General features: G+C 38.7%; 1 protein-coding gene across 1 annotated transcript in view; it reads right to left on the bottom strand.

Annotated features, from left to right (window-relative positions):
• SRP72 (signal recognition particle 72) overlaps nt 1–14,709 on the bottom strand; it is a 29,328-nt gene extending 14,619 nt beyond the window's left edge. Inside the window, exons 1-8 of the mRNA XM_069594177.1 lie at nt 11,843–14,709; nt 9,893–10,013; nt 7,785–7,908; nt 6,354–6,497; nt 6,163–6,274; nt 4,639–4,670; nt 4,001–4,125; nt 3,853–3,910 (exon numbers count right to left, since the gene is read on the bottom strand). Of these exons, the coding sequence (XP_069450278.1) occupies nt 3,853–3,910; nt 4,001–4,125; nt 4,639–4,670; nt 6,163–6,274; nt 6,354–6,497; nt 7,785–7,908; nt 9,893–10,013; nt 11,843–11,951 (825 nt within the window). The 5' untranslated portion in view covers nt 11,952–14,709. The remainder of the gene's footprint in view (nt 1–3,852; nt 3,911–4,000; nt 4,126–4,638; nt 4,671–6,162; nt 6,275–6,353; nt 6,498–7,784; nt 7,909–9,892; nt 10,014–11,842) is intronic.
• Nucleotides 14,710–17,555: the final 2,846 nt, after the last annotated feature.

Genomic DNA, 17,555 nt, shown 5'->3' with positions numbered 1-17,555 from the left:
CACTTAATAAAATTTTACATTTTCTGAGGACTCCCACACCTTGATCATCAATAAATCGAAACCTTTTTGAAACTAGCTAGCGTGTATCTATCTTTTACTCTCACTGTCCCCTCAGAAGTCATTTGCATATGCTTAGGCATGGGAAATGCTTAACCTTCAAATCCTATCCCTCCTGCAAGGCTCTGCTCAAATTAGCCAACTCAGAGATCTTTTTTTCCTCACCAAAAACCGCAGTTATGAAGTATCTGACTAGATATTTAAATGTGCACAATTTTTTGAACACTAGAATGAGATTTTTAATTTTACATAATGATTAAGACCATGTTTCATATTTATTTTGCATTACCTAATGGATTCAGCATATTAAAAAGCAGAGACATTACTCTGTCAACAAAGGTCCATCTAGTCAAAGCTATGGTTTTTCCAGTGGTCATGTATGGATGTGAGAGTTGGACCATAAAGAAAGCTCAGTGCCGAAGAATTGATGCTTTTGAACTGTGGCGTTGGAGAAGACTCTTGAGAGTCCCTTGGACTGCAAGGAGATCCAAGCAGTCCATCCTAAAGGAGATCAGTCCTGGGTGTTCATCGGAAGGACTGATGTTGAAGCTGAAACTCCAATACTTTGGCACCTGATGCAAAGAGTTGACTCATTTGAAAAGACCCTGATGCTGGGAGGGACTGGGGGCAGGAGAAGGGGACGACAGAGGATGAGATGGCTGGATGGCATCACCAACTCAATGGACATGGGTTTGGGACATGACTCCAGGAGTTGGTGATGGACAGGGAGGCCTGGTGTGCTGCGATTCATGGGGTCACAAAGAGTCAGACATGACTGAGCAACTGAACTGAACTGAATGGATTCAGCAATACACTAAAGAAAAATTCAGGAATGTTGAGTGAAGAAAAATTCAGTATATATTTATTAGGTTGGTGCAAAAGTAATTTTGGTTTCATATTATTGAACTTTGCTATTTGATACTGAATACATTCTTAAATAAATGCAGTTATGTTATATATCATTTTAATGCACATTTCTTGCTTTATAGTTTTTGCTAATGAATTATTACTTGCTGTTTATTTCATATGTACTTTAGACTATGGAAATGATGGTAGACAAAAAGCAAATTTGAGCAATTTTCTTATTCAAGTTCAAACTGAGTCATAAAGCAACAGAGACAACTCACTACAGCAACAACACATTTGGCCCAGGAACCGCTAATAAACATCCAGTGCAGTGGTGGTTCAAGAAGTTTTGCAAAGGAGACGAGAGCCTTGAAGATGAGGAGCACAGTGGCCAGCCATTGGAAGTTGACAACGACCAACTGGGAGGATCATTGAAGCTGATTCACTTACAACTGCATGAGAAGTTGCCCAAGAACTCAGTGCCCACCATTCTATGGTTATTTGACATTTGAAGCAAATTGGAAAGGTGGAAAAGCTCAATAAGTGGGGGCCTCATGAGCTGACTGAAAGTCAAAAAAATTGTTGCTTTTAAGTGTTATTTTCTTATTCTACACAACAACGAACTATTTCTCGATTGGATTGTGACATATAACGAAAAGTGGATTTTATACACCAGCCAGCAATGACCAGCTCAGTGGTTGGACCAAGAAGCACCAAGCACTTCCCAAAGTCAAACTTACACCCAAAAAAGGGTCATAGTCACTGTTTGGTGGTTTGCTTCTGGTCTGATCCACTACAGCTCTCTGAATCCAGGTGAAACCATTACATCTGAGAAGTATGCTCAGCAAATTGATGAGATGCACAGAAATCTGCAACGCCTGCAGGCGGCATTGGTCAACAGGAAGGGCTCAATTCTCCGTGTTAATGCCTGACCACACATTGTATAACCAATGCTTCAAAAGTTGAACGAACTGGGCTACAAAGTTTTGCCTCATCCATCATATTCATCTGACCTCTTGCCAGCTGACTACCACTTCTTCAACAATCTCGACTACTTTTTGCAGGAAAACACTTCCATAACCAGCAAGCAGGATGCAGAAAGCTTTCCAAGAATTCATCAAATCCCAAAGCATGAATTTTTATGCTATAGGAATAAACAAACTTATTTCTCGATGGCAAAAATGTGTTGACTGTAATGGTTCCTATTAATAAAGATGTGTTTGAGCCTAGTTACAAGGATTTAAAATTCAGGGTCTGAAACCGTAATTACTTTTGCACTAATCTAATGGATTGAGATATTTAGTACTTCACACACACTCCTCCTCACTATTTATATATCAGTTAAAAACAATTTGTCCTCACTAGCATTCCATGGACGGAGGGGCCTGGTAGGCTGCAGTCCATGGGGTTGCTAAGAGTCGGGCTCGACTGACCGACTTCCCTTTCACTTTTCACTTTCATGCATTGGAGAAGGAAATCGCAACCTGCTCCAGTATTCTTGCCTGGAGAATCCCAGGGACAGAGGAGCCTGTTGAGCTGCCGTCTATGGGGTTGCACAGAGTCGGACATGACTGAAGCGACTTAGCAGCAGCAGCATTTCAAATTGTTCATGAACGTAAGCAGGTAGATCTTGCTGCTAAGAATCAAATGCCAGCATCAATTTCTGGAAACCTACACCATGACAATGGCCTGCAACACCCTGTAATTATTACCTTTCAATGCCACTATCCTACATATGTGAACCCTCTGAATCTTTGCCAAATGAGGTGAGAGATACCATACATGGCTAGAAGGAGAGCACTTTGGAGTCAGAGACTAGAATCTGACTCCAAGTTCTACCTGTTATTGGCTGTGATCTTATACAAATCATTTAACTCCTTTTAGCCTCAGATTATACTTCTATAAATTGGAGACAAGTACTGTCACCTAAAAAGGTAACAGTGAGGATGAAATAAGCTGGTGCTTGGAAAATCACACAGCCTATGAAAAGAAACCAACTGTTACTTTTCTAATTCTCTATTGACTTGAATTTCAAATCTGAACTTGAAATATCTTCTCATTAAAACAATGTTCCAAAAGGTGTTTAATCTGACTCACACAGGACTCATTAGGATTGTTTATATACATGCTTGTAATATTTTACTCAGGGCTTGGATTGAGGAGGGCGATGGAGAAAGAGAGAAAACCTGCCCATGGCTCTTCTCCCTCAAAACAAAAACCACTGGAAAGACAAAAACTATAAAGAGAAAACTTGCATTCAGACTTATTAGATGAAGAAATCAAAGTCTAAGCAATTTACTTCTCTAACAAATATTCAACATATAATGTTAATAATGGGAAATATTATAGCTATATTAATAATAATATAATCATATAGAATATGATAATTCTAATAAATAATGGGAAAAGGGTAGGATTTTAAAGTCCAGTGTATATAGCTACAAAATAGTTCTATTATTTGAACATACCTTGCAGAATCATTATGAGAGTTAAATAACACTCTCCACTGTGATTTTTGGGCTTCCCAGATAGCTCAGTTGGTAAAGAATCCACCTGCAATGCAGGAGATCCCAGTTCGATTCCTGGGTCGGGAAGATCCACTGGAGAAGGGATAGGCTACCCACTCCAGTATTCCTGGGCTTCCCTTGTGGCTCAGCTGGTAAAAAATCCACCTGCAATGCGGGAGACCTGGGTTCGATCCCTGCATTGGGAAGATCCCGTGGACAAGGGAAAGGCTACCCACTCCAGTATCCTGGCCTGGAGAATTCCATGGACTGTACAGTCCATGGGGTCACAAAGAGTAGGACATGACTGAGCAACTTTCACTCACTCACTGTGATTTTGCTGCAACTGGACTTTGTCATGGAAAAGCCTATCCTAGAACAAGGCTGGGGTAATATGCTTCTAGTGTTAAGATATAAGTGTAGGGAAACCATGGATAGTCCATACCTTGTTAATTGTAATGATGTTATTTGCAATCACAGCTAGCAATGCCACATCTGTTGGTCTGTGAACAAAAAGTAACAGTCAAAAAGGAAGAGACCGTTAAAAAGAAACCTTATCCCCTATAAAAGACACATTTTTATAACTCACTTACTTTAATTTTATTATCTGGTTGTAAAGTTGCAAAGCCTCCTCTGTACGACCCTGAAGCTGCAGAATATAGGCCATCTGCCCATGAATGATGGCCAGTTCTGCCTGGGGGTCTTCTTCAGTCCCATCCTAAGCAAAAAAAAAAATTTTTTTCCCCATATATTCTCCAAATTGATCCACATATAAAAAAGACTATATAAACAGAAAGAAAATATATAATTTTCAGGAATTTTCCTATAGAGTCAGTTTTGTTAAATTTAGGAATTGCCATCAAAACAGGGAAGCTTAAATGAGAATGGCAAAAAGAAAGATTCTGGAAGAACATGGTAACAAGTTCAGGAATATTATTCACTGATCATTTCTTCTTTAAAACCTAAGAATTAATTTATATTTATATGACTTTAAAATGAAATGCATAAGGCATATAAAATTTTTGTATTATAATTTCTCACCCTAAGAGATTCCCTCAAATTAAGGGTTTTGTTGATCTTATTCCATCAAATAAGATTCCAGAGGGTTTCTGTGATTCCTATTTAATGAATCAGCATCATTTCAAAAAGAATAAATACTACAAAGAAGTCTACTACAAATTTATATTAGCTACAGTATAATATCTGGGCTTAACCACAGTGGAATACTTACAGAGTCTTCTGAAAATGAACGGCGGCAGAGATCTATAGGAAAAAATGTTTTTAAAATTAACATTGCTGGGTAACTCTCATTTCTTTCATGTTCCAATGAGCAAAAACAAAATTCTTAGGCAGAAGATTTAAGATAATTTTGATAACAAGCAAACTTGAGATTTATCATTAGCATCAAACACATTACATAAATATCAATCCTTGATTATTCTTGCTCTTTGGCATTTTCTTTTACTTGTAATCCCTGTTAAAAATTTTTTAAGGGAATTAAAAATCTATAAATGCAACAAACGTTGACTGCAAAAAATCAGTTATAGAAAAGTATAAAGACAATACTCCTGCCGCCCAGAAGTAACTACTCTTTAGCATTTCAGTTATCATTTTTAATGTAAATGCACAGTTGCATTTTTAAACGAAAGTGGGATATTCTATTATTTTGAAACCTCCCTTCCCCCATTAATATACTATGGACATCTTTACAAACAGATACATCTACATTATTATTTTTAACATGAATACTGTTAATGACCACATGGTAATCTATTCTATGGTTATAATAAACTACCTAGTCCTCTAATAGGACAGAAACGCATGTTTCTTAATTTTTGTTCTTATGAACATTCATACATATATATATATGAATGTATCCAGTTTTTCCTTAAATTTCTAGAAATGAAATTCTTAGATCAAAGGGTATGCAAATTTCAAAATCTGCTACACTGCCTCAAACTGCCCACTGCAAAGCCTCTACTACTTTTATATTCAAACCTCAAACTATGTATGAGGGTGTCCTCCATACCACTTCAATGCTAGGTATGATCCAGAAATCATAATTCTTACACACAGTTTTCACCTCATGGTGCTCTAACCTTGGCCCTTGTTTTAACCATCAGTATTAATAAACCAGAGCCTATTTCATCTTTTTTTCCTTCCTATCATTCACTGCAGTTCTACAACATCACTTTCATAGCTTCCAAGGAATATGTATGCAGAAGCAAGTTGAAATATTTCAGGAGTTGAGACCAGTCATTAAGTTCTCTAATAAATTATTTTCTTTTTCTAGTAACAGCTTTCAAGTATATAGGTACTGTATATGGAAACATACTAAGTGGAATGAAAATGTGCTTGAATAGTGTTATCAATGCACAAATATAGTGTATACTCAGGCACACATACAGGCACACACTGTACTTGTGTACTTAATACCAATAATAATTATAACATTTACCAAATGTTTATTAACTCTGTTAACTTGCATTTAAAATTCACAGCAACTTGTTCAAAAACCTACTAACCAAACTTAGGTTTTGGCATGGTTGAGTATGGACAAGTAGACTGGTTTAAGGATAAGAAACCAAGAGAGAGACACAGAATACCAAGTGAAGGCTAGATGGATTCTGAGAAATTTCCACTGCATCAATAATTTCCACTTAAAAATGTCCCAGAAACCAAATGTAGGTTTTGGAAATACTTTGCAAAGTTATATGCATGTTACGTTTACATATAATTTTAACAAGTGTCCAACCTTCAGCTTTTTGCAGAATTCTCATCGCCTGGCTCAGCTGGCCTTGTCCTATAAGAGCACACGCAGTATTGTAGCATAGCTCATGCGTGCCTTCTTGGAGACCCAAGTTCTCCTGCCACAGAGCAAAACACCAGTCAAACACCAGACAGGAGCAACGTTTCATGGCTGTATGCACATACAGAAATACTCACTGGAACCACTTTTTCCCAGTTGCTTTGAGCTGCAACAACTGCTGAAAGATTTGTTTTTCTCTCCTCATCATAATCATCTTGGGAGTTTCGGACAAGATCTCTATATACAGCCAGGCATTCATCATAGCGTTCTAACCGGTATAACTGAAGAGATAAATAGCAGATCAAAAATCAGAGAAGTATTGTGTTATATCCCTAACCCCATATAAACCCTTTTTGGAACTGTTATATAAGAAACCTAATTCAACATAATGTGGGAAATTAACTGTTTTTCCTTTACAATTTTTCAATTAGTTCTGCATGCTACTAATACTTCCCAAAAGTTACCTGCAATGAATCTCTACTATACTGCATATTTGCAGGCATGATTCAGTGAGAAAAGCCATTGTATCAACTCCCATCTTGAGGTTAGGTAAATGTCCAAGTGGGTTGTAAAAGAAAATCATTCTGTAGAAATCAACCTTGCTACCTAAGTGTGACTCAACAATAAAAAAAAATTTCCCAGAAGATTACTAAGCCCTAGTAAACAGGAACAACATTAGATATTAACACAAGGGCTTACTATTTCTAGGGGTTCATTATACTTCATCTTCATTACTCCTTCCCAGAAACCAACTATTGTATTGGGTAGTATCAAGTGTACACAACATAATTCTTGCTTATTCCATTCAAGTTGTTCTCAGAGGGCAGTGAGAACTGCCACTCTGGGTCAATTAGCCTACCATGTATGCAAAGACAGGTACCCTTTATCAATACCAAAATGCAGGCATTCACCCTAAACTAACCCAGCTTACATGAAATGTGTTTTATGGACCTATAATCCATAAATGTGCCCAAATTTTTCTTTGTTAAACTAACACCACCTTTTAGGGACAATATATAATTCAATACAACATTATTTGCCCTAAACTGACAATTTAAAATATTTTAAGAGGGTTTTGCTAGTTCTAGTAAAACATTTGTTTTGTTATCATAAATAACCTTAATAGGCTTATTTGTATGTCTCAAAACTCTTTGAAAATAAGGTATTTCCAGAGATTTCATGAACCATCTGAATTCATCCAAATTCTTATTCATCATGATTTTCTTCATTTTACACTTAGAATAAAATACCAGTTAAAAACTATAAAGACTACTTCAAAACTATAGTATATAAACTTACTGGCCTTCATCTTTCCAACTACAAAGTTCAGATTTCATAGGATAGTTCTTAATTTCCCAACTACCCCGAGGAAGTCATTTGTTCATAGAACACTATACATGCAGTTGCTCATACGAAGATCAAGAAGAGGGAATATGTTGAACTGGTTTGGTGGCAAGTTTAATGGAGCATCAGGATGGGCTGGGGTTCCTCATCCCCACTCCCTGCTCTAGGCAGAATCTCATTCACTTAGGATGACTGTCAAACAGGGATTTTAAAGCAGTAATTACCACTTGTCCATAAAGCTCCTTTAGTTTGTCTGTCTGCTGGTTGGCACTTTCTATTGTCTTCAAGGCATTCTCAATTCTGTTCAGCCTATACTCACAGTATGCCTTCTCAAAGGAAAGAGAGTTACTGAAAAAGCAAAAACCAATATGTGATTATTAGCTAGCAGAGCACCCACTATAAGCCAGATACTGCTCTAAGCACACTTGATACATATTAAGTTATTTAATCATTAATAAGATGACAAATGCTAGTGACTTGTCTAAAATCAGACAGCTTAAAAGTGATAGAAAATACTACATTCATTTCCCGAGGCTCTCTTGTTTTCATGGATATTCTTACTAGAATTACTGGCCTTTTGAAACAAATATACAAGAATAAAATTCTGAATTAGCTAAAAACTGTTTTAGATATAAAGACAATCTCAACATTGTTTTAAATGTGTTGTTATACAAGTTTCTTAAATCTATTAATCAAATAATAAGCCATAAAATGCTGTTTTAACTTGTTAAAGAATAATTAGCAAAGAAAAAGTAACTAGAAATCTTAAAAGAGCACAGCACTTGTAACTAAACAACTGGTAAACACACAACTACACAGAACACTACTTATGCACATAGACTTAAGAATTCATCTACATGAATGTCACACATGAAACTCATTTTGAAGTTTCAACCATAATATATGAGGAAAAAACCACTATCAAGCAGATGGCAATATCCTAGACTTAACAAAATACTATTTGAAAACTCCCCCCCCCCCCACAAAATCACCCAAAATCAAAACACTGAATTTTAGTATAAACATGTTTATTGGAGGAAAACAGGATACCTTTTATTGGGGCTTCCTTTGATAACCCTTTTATTTTTAATAAAGTCTAAAAATTTTTTTTAATCTATAATACATGCAGTTGGCCCCAGTAAAAAAACAAAAAGGTATGCACTGAAAGGTTTTACTTCCACTGTTATTCAAATCTACTATGCTCCCCTCACCTCCTACAAGTGATTATTTTTATTTATTGCTTCTGCATCAAGTGTTTGTCTTTGCAAATACAAAAAAATACACATAGAAATTCTTATATCCTTATACAGAAGGAAGTATACAATACACTATTGTGTACCTTATAGACATTAAAGAATAAATATGATACAACCTGCATTTCAATACACATTTCATTTGGGGCTTAGGCATAACTAACGAAAATGAAATTACAGTAACAATTCAGAATTTAGGTTCACATTTCATGAAATGAAAAATGAAATAACAATAAAAAACTGCTGGACTTCCCTGGTGGTAGGTACAGTGCATAAGAATCCACCTGCCAATGCAGGAGGACACAGGTTTCATCGATCTCGAGTCCTGTAACTGAGATCCCACATGCGCTGCAACTACTAAAGCCCACACATCCTGGAGCCTGCACGCTGCAACTACTGAAGTCTGTGTGCCTACAACCTGTGCTCTGCAAAAAGAGAAGGCACCACAAGGAAAAGCCCACACACTGCAACAGAGCAGTCACTGTTGGCTGCAACTAGAGAAAGCTTGCACAGCAACAAAGATCCAGCGCAACCCCCAAATAATAATAAACAGTAATAAATTAAAAATGACTATATATTCTAAAGACTGCTAAAGAACTCTGAAAGATCTTGGCCTAATATCATACTCACCTAAACAGTTCTCAAAGGAGACAGGCACAGAGGTCAGGCTAAGACTGCCAAACCATCCTAGAGACCTTGACTTACACATCCCTACCCTACATGTTCTGCCCTCCTCTGTCCCCCACCCCTTTTTTCAAATTAAACTTCTGCTGAATTGCTCTCCCTACATCCTTCAAGAATTCTCGTGACTCTTATGTATGGCCCATGCTCCTCCAGAGTATCCCTTCTTCTTCCCTTCCCTTCAAAGGGAAGATAGGTGTAAAGAAAAGGCTCCTTAAGGCATGACAGAACAGAGGTTACTACTGCTCCTTCCAGTTTCAGAAACACCACTGGGAAGCAAGAGGAAAAAAGAGGAAAGGAAGGAAAAAGGTAAAAAAAATCACTGAATAATGGGGGGAAAACATGGAAATGGTTATAGCTGTGGTAAATGTGCACAAGCAACTAATTAAATCACTTACTTGGCAAACACTTTGGTGTGAGTGTTGATGACATTCAAGGCTTCCTTGAAACTTCCATTCTGGATAAGGCATACCACTTTACAGTGCAGGGCAGTAACATCATCTTTGTTGATCTGCAGTACTAGAGAGCAATTTTAGGGAAGCAATTTTTAGATCCATTCGCTTTGCACATTTCCACCTAAGGAAGCTACAACAATTTTACTGCAGCAGAAATGAATGGTCAAAATATTTTTAAAACGGCTGATCTTTAAGTTAAGAAGTGACAATAAGAAGAGCTAGTTAGCCTTTCCAGTGAGATAGCTTCTCAAGATGCATGTAAAAAAAAAGTACAGTGAAATAAAGAATGAAGCTATTTTCTATTGCTTTGTCATCTTGGGATGCATGGTATATCCGACACATTTCATTACTTCACAGGGAAAGAAAAAAGTTCACATAGAACTTAGCAGCAAATGACAGGTTTGATTATAAGTTTGTCACTAACTGCCTTGAGGTATTGGGCAAGTCATTTGACTGCCAAATGTCAACCTTCTGGTTGCAAAATGTATATGAAAGCACTACCTATTTTACAAGGTTATTAAGAAAATTACATGAGAATACTCTGTATAAAGAGTTTGTATACTGTAAAATATACAATTTATTTTGTTGGCAATATTTCCAAGCATCATTCAAAATTTCCCTTTTCGACTAATATAACTAAACCAGAAATACAAGGAAGAATTCAGTTGGCCAAGTGTCAATGCTAAACAGCTGTTCAGTGTCAAAATGACTAGGATCATTCCTCGTGCTTTTGGGCAACTATAGGAATTCAACTCCCAGTCTAAGAATCAGAGTATTTTCTATCAATTAAGAAAATATATACTGGAGAACAAACTGACAGTCCTTGCTGATTAAAGAATGCCTGCAAAATACTACAGTGCTGATTAATATTGGTTGCAGGCCTAGCCAAAGGCCAAAGTTAATTCAAAACAAGTTTAAGAATCAAACAATGCTCATTAGTAGCTATTTTACTCAATGTGTGAAATCACAAAAAGTGCATTGTGGGCATAATCACTTCTTTTCACATTAACTCAGCAATAGGTTATTGAAAATCCATACTTCTATGTTACAGAAACATCTTGTGTGTTATTACTGCTTTGAACAGTCAAACCCTGTCCAGGTAATTACATTTCCAAACCAAACAAATACAGGCAATATCTTCAGTAAATAATTTAGCACGACAGAGAGCATTAAAAAGCATGGCTATATTACAGTTAGGTAGTAAATGATAAAAGAATATAATGAATTGAACGTCACATCGAAGATAGTTTACTCGAAAAACGAGCAGTTACTGGACAAAAAACAATACACCTTTCTTTTTTGCAACATTATTTCAAGTGTTAGTGCTTTCACACACACATTTTCTTGTCCAGGACGCTGGAGGGATTCTATCTGTGGGAATGACAGGCCTAACATCCAGATCCAGCCCTTTCCTCTACCATGAGTCTGTACAGCTTCCACTTCGTCAGCACTAGCTTTCAAATTACGTGTCCCAGGCAGGTTCCTCCCCCGCGCTGCGGCCCAAAAGAAAAAGCTCCCTTAGCAATACTGTCTTGATCACTCCACTACAAGAAAAGCGAAAAGAAGGCAACGTGGAGTATTTGCGAAATAAGGCGTGAAATCAACGGAGTAAAATAAAAACAGTTTACAGAAGACGCTGGGAGCTGCGGTCTCTTTAAATCCCTCCCTCGCTTCTCGCTGGGGGGAGCTAAAGAGGGAAGTACACGTGGCTCTAAGCCACCCAGGACCCAGAGCTGGCCGGGTTGAACAAATGGACGGCGACCCCCGCCGGCTGGACGTTCCGGCCCTAGCGGGCGGCTGGGGTCTCCTCTCCCCGCATCTGCTCGGAGACGGTCGCGCGCGTCGCAAGGGGGCTGCATCCTCCCACCCGCCCGGCGCTATGCGGACACTTACTCTTGTTGACGGTTTTGAGAGCGCGCGTGAAGTCACCGTTCTGGCCATAACGGTTCACTTCACTCCAAAGCGCAGGCACCGAAACCCCCCCACTGCCGCCGCTCGCCATCTTGGAGGAGAGGGGAGCCGACCTCTGCCCCGGAAGAGGATCTCGGAGGTGGCAAGAGAAGACGGAAGCCGGTGGTTGCTAAGCGTTTCGGCGTCCGAAGCGTCCCCATCCCGGAGTCAGCGTTAAAGACAGCGGTCTTAGTTCTAGTAGCTAGAAATTTGCGGAGATAGAGTTGGTACACCTTATATGAAGCGGGTCTGGGGGAATGAGGCGTCGGACCCCAGGAGGAGGTTGAAAAGGATTCACCGAACAGATTCAGCTAAAAGTAGCGTGCGTTTCCGGGGCGACCGCTGGGGGCGGAGAAGTGTCCTAAAGGTGGAGCAAGACGAAGTCTGTGGAAGATGAAATGAAAGAAAGGTCTATGGCATGATAAAATACCAACTACAAACTGTAGGGAGCCATTTGAAAGAGTAGGAGAGAAGGGGAGAAAGAGACATACGGCTTCTTGCTGCTCGGGCATACTTCATAGAGGTATTGGTATTTGAAGGGGATCTTGAAAGGTGATTAGGAAAACGGGTTAGTTCTGGGTCAAGTTCACGCAGAGAAGCGAATATGAGGAGACGCACGGAAGAAAAGAATCAAGTGCAAAACAGTTTGGTGAAAACCCTTTGTCTATCTTTTGTTTTGCATTTCGAGAGCAGTTAGCAGTAAGAAAAGTTGTTTTGAGGTGAGAATACCCAGGTTCAGTTCCTGGCTTTGTGACTCGCTAGATATTTGGCTTGTGACCGTATTATTAGAGTCCCAGTTTTCCCGGCTGTAAAAATAGGGATAATATATCATTGTTTCAGAGATAAACGATACTTCATGCCTCCTGGCATAGTAAGCACTCAAGTAGACATCGGGGCGGGGTGAAGTTTTTGTAAGACTTAAAGATGTGTTTGAATGTCAGGCTGCTGCTATTGCTGCTAAGTCGCTTCAGTCGTGTCCGACTCTGTGCGACCCCATAGACGGCAGCCCACCAGGCTCCCCCGTCCCTCTAATTCTCCAGGCAAGAACGCTGGAGTGGGTTGCCATTTCCTTTTCCAACGCATGAGAGTGAGAAGTGAAAGTGAAGTCGCTCAATCATGCCCGACTCTTAGTGACCCCATGGACTGCAGCCTACCAGGCTCCTCCATCCATGGATTTTCCAGGCAACAGTACTGAATGTCAGGACAGAATACTATTGAATATTTTAATATTTGTTATTTTTTAAACATTTGTTTATTCATATACACACAAAAAATTGTTTATTCATGTAAGACCTTGGCAGGTCTTAGTTGTGGCGGGGTAGGAGTGGGGGTGTCCGGTGTTTCCGTTGCGGGTGTATGGGATCTAGTTCCGTGACCAGGATCAAACCCAGGCCCCTGCATTGGGAGCATCGAGTCTTTGTCACTGGATCACCAGGGAAGTCCTTGTTGGGTACTCTTGATGAGAATGACTGAACATTTTATTGAACGCCTAGTCTGCAGTCATTTCTTGCCCTGATTCTACCAGTTCCTGCCACTCCCCTGCCCTTTCTTTGCCAGCAATCTAGCTCATTCTTTTTCATCCTTCGGTATTTCTGTTCATCTTATCCGGTCCTAGGTTAAAAGTTACCTCTTTTGTCTTTGCAGACTATCCAAGGTTCCTCATTACAGGCTCTAATAGAGTTCTCTATTTCTGAGCACTGCTCATTGTTTAAGACCTCTCTCCAGATGGACTATATTTGCCTTGTTTACTGTAGCATCCCTAGTATCTAGCCCACATCCTGGCATATAGTTGGTACTCAACTTTTTATCTGAATGAGTTTTTGCTTATTTCTCCCCTGATCTGAGTTCCCTGTGAACAGAAACTATGTCCAGCTCATGGCCACTGCTATCTTTACTGTACCACCATGCTAGGTTAACAACTCTTCCTCAACTGTTTGAAGTTATGAGAAGTTAAATGCAAAAAGCTCCACTGAAAGTAAGTTTTCATTGGCTTTCTGAGGACTGCTGGGCAGAAGATGGCAGGGAGAAATTGTGAATGTTCGATGGCATGTCATGTTTTATTTAAGTCTCATCATGCTCTGTGCTTATTTTCCTATTTTCAAGAGATTAAATCAGCTGAAGGGATATCAAATTCAAGGTAATTTTCATGGAACCAGTTCCAGTTATTTTATCCTCTACAGTCAGCCAAATGGAATTTCTATATGATGCATTCATGTGCTAGGACGTACTTTACATATATTGATTCATTTAATTCACAGTCACTTGAGATAGGTAGTATTAGTCCCACTTTACACATGAGGAAATAGAGGCACAAAATTTAACTTGTTGAAAGTCACATCTTCTCAACTGGATAACTGGATACAGTTAACTTCTTAACCAATCTCTAGTCCACACAACAGCAGAGAATGCTTTGAAACCTGTTGAATACATTATGTCAGCTCCTGCTCAAATCTACCGATAGTTTTTCCTGTCACACTTTAGGGTAGCCCACAGACCCTGAGATCTAGTTTTTGTTTCCATCAACATTTCCTTCCACTCTTAACCCTTCCCTTGCTCACAGGGCTCCAGCAGTATTAGCATGTTTGCAGGTCCTCAAAAAGGCAAAGATATTTTACTTTCTGTTCCCTTAGTCTAGGAAACTACTTCCCCGTATCTTTGCATGGCTTGCTCTTTACATCCTGCCCTGCTTGCCTCAAAAACATTCCTACCCAATCACTGTCCTCTCACCTTGGTTATTCTTCATGTGCAGTTATACTTCCTCGAACCTATCTGCTTTATCTTTTATGGTTATCCCAAATAAAATGTAAATTTTGTGAGCTTGAAGGCCTCGTCTCTGTTACTTTCCTAGGACCTAGAATAAAATCAGGCAAAACATGTATTTCACACGTGGATAAATGAATAAAGCTTCACACAAGAGCTTATGTTTGTCTTTTATTTGGCTGCATTGTTTACATTTCAGAAGGCATTAAAGCAAAGCAATTTTAAGTGTGGCTTTATGATATAAACTAGTGAGTTATTTGGACACAGTTTTTCTTCCTCTTTTTAACTATAAGCCCACAAAGTATAAACATCCAAAGATGGCAAACCAGGTAGGTTTGTGTAAGTTACTTTTTAGAACACAGTTAAAATAGTTTTAAACAAGTATTTACTCTAGCATTGATGACCTATACTATTGAGGATATATGTACTCTATTAAGAAACTAATGGTGAAAATTATGACGACCATTAATAAAGGTCAGTCCTGCCCACCAGTCTCAATATTTGACATTTTTATGTACTGCACAAAAACAGTCAGAGCTTTTGCTAGGTGGGGAGAGAAGAGCTGAAATAGCAGCCAACAACTATAACAACTATTCAGAGACCTTAAGAATCCCAAGTTCAAAGATGTTAAGATCAAATCTTTTTAATTGTTCTTGTGATCTAATGTGATCTAACTTAAGATAGAAAACTAAGCAGGATATGATTTTTACAATTCCCCCCATTTCTAGCAGATAGCTAGGCATAGCACATCAGAGCATAAGGCAAATAAACTGTAAAACTCTATTTTCTCCTCTTTGGGAACTTACAATCCAACAGAGAAAGTACTTGTAGTCATTGTTGCTAGAGGAAGGTTTATTAGGGAAGGTTTAATGGAGACAGTGAAGATGAAGCCCTAGTAACACGATTTTAATGACACGAGGACATTCTAAGTCTGAAAACTATGGGAAAAGCAAGTTCCCTTGATAGGTTACATCAGTGATTCTTAACCTACAGGCTATGGACAGATTTCAAGGGAGAGCAGGAACCAGTGGAACACATTGAAAAATTCTGTGCAATTTTCTAGACAGAGGATCAATAGTGTTCTTATTTTCAAAGGAGTCTATGTTGCAAAAGAAGCTTATTTAAGAGTTTATGTTCTAAGTCCTTGGACAATCTTCAAAAAGGTTAGGTTGAGAATGAAGATCTAGACCAGGCTAGTAACAGAATTTGACCCTTGCTTGAGATTTTTGTAGAGGATGGGTAAATGGTAAATTCAAGACTTGGTGATGAGTTAAAAAACTGCTGCTGCTGCTAAATCGCTTCAGTCGTGTCTGACTCTGTGCAAGCCTATAGATGGCAGCCCACCAGGCTCCCCGTCCCTGGGATTCTCCAGGCAAGAACACTGGAGTGTTGCCATTTCCTTCTCCCAGAGAAAACTATCAGGGATAAAATTAAGCTTCTGATTTGGGACAGTGAGTATAGCCAGCTATAGGCTTGGAAGATGGGTTAAGTTTGGAGCACTCAGAGGGAACTGGAAAGCTGAAAATACAAGTCTATAGACATTCACTATAAAGATGATTGTTCTAGCACTATTTGTAAACAATGGACTGAACAGCAGGAAAAACCAATAATTAAATGAAAGAGGAATGATCATGACTGAGGAATGATCAAGACTGAGGTTGGAACAATTTGGTGTCTAGCCCAAGAAAAGGAATAATCAGGTCAATTATTACTCTAAAGAGATCATGTTAAAGTGTTAAGATGCTAGTTGTTAACAGTTAACAGGAAGGTGAAAAAGCGCAGACAGTGTAGGCCAGCGGCAAAGTTTTCAGGATTTCATCTGTAGCAGAGACTCAGTATTGGGGGCTGGGGAGTGGGGTGGGTGGGAAGGGACAGAGGGACACAGATTAATTGGTAAAAACTGCCCTCTTTTCCAAGTGAACATATACATAAATTTTTACATGCAAGCTTAAGGGCTGTGTGGACACTTGGATAAAACTTTAAACCATCTTTAAAATTCCCAAGGCTGCATAATATAATACTGACTTCCAAATACGGTTTATAGACTCATGATGAACTGCAATACTTCTCAGTAATGACTTCCTTTAGAGGTACATTTTGCTGGGTATACTGCCTAGGCTTAATACTATTAACAAGAAAGAAACTAGTTATGGTCATTAACTGGGAGATTCCAATTTCTGAAAATGATGGTAGGCCGGGAATTGTTAGTCTGACTACAATATATATTAGAATGAAAAGAAAGGCGATGGCATCCCACTCCAGTACTCTTGCCTGGAAAATCCCATGGACAGGGGAGCTTGGTGGGCTGCCGTCTTTGGGGTCACACAGAGTTGGACACGACTAAAGTGACAGCAGTAGCAGTAGCAGTAGAGCCAACTAAGATTTACTAAATCTTTCATTTGCAATGGCAAAGGTAACTACTTTTTTTCCCATTGGAAACTGCCTTAACACTTAACAGAGAAGTTCTCTATATGGCGTACTCAGTGCCCCTTCATCTTGTCTTTCCTAGCCCTAGCAACAATCTTGGCTTTTGTCAAAAAAAAAGGCAATATCAAACCCAAACTTCATCTCTAGCTATAGCTAAATACATCATTTTCTGACATAGTGACTGCAAATAAAAAACCATGCCCTTAGAATTTTGTTAAGATCAGACTGTGAAAAAGGCCTATATTGTGCTTAACCACCCTAAGATACAACCATTTTACATTTCTAAAACTGATGGGCTGAGATGTAGAAAGTCAAGTAATAACTAGAGAACTCTGTAATAGGACATTATTAGCATTTAATAAATATAATTAATTATACTGTCTACCTAATAATGACCATATGTGGGTAAGAGATTAATTTTGAATGTAATTTCACTAATTATAAAGAGACATTAATAAATATGTACACA

Source organism: Ovis canadensis, chromosome 6 (genome assembly GCF_042477335.2).
Source record: "Ovis canadensis isolate MfBH-ARS-UI-01 breed Bighorn chromosome 6, ARS-UI_OviCan_v2, whole genome shotgun sequence".
NCBI classification, from domain to species: Eukaryota; Metazoa; Chordata; class Mammalia; order Artiodactyla; family Bovidae; genus Ovis; species Ovis canadensis.
This window is presented reverse-complemented; position numbering and strand designations above follow the sequence as displayed.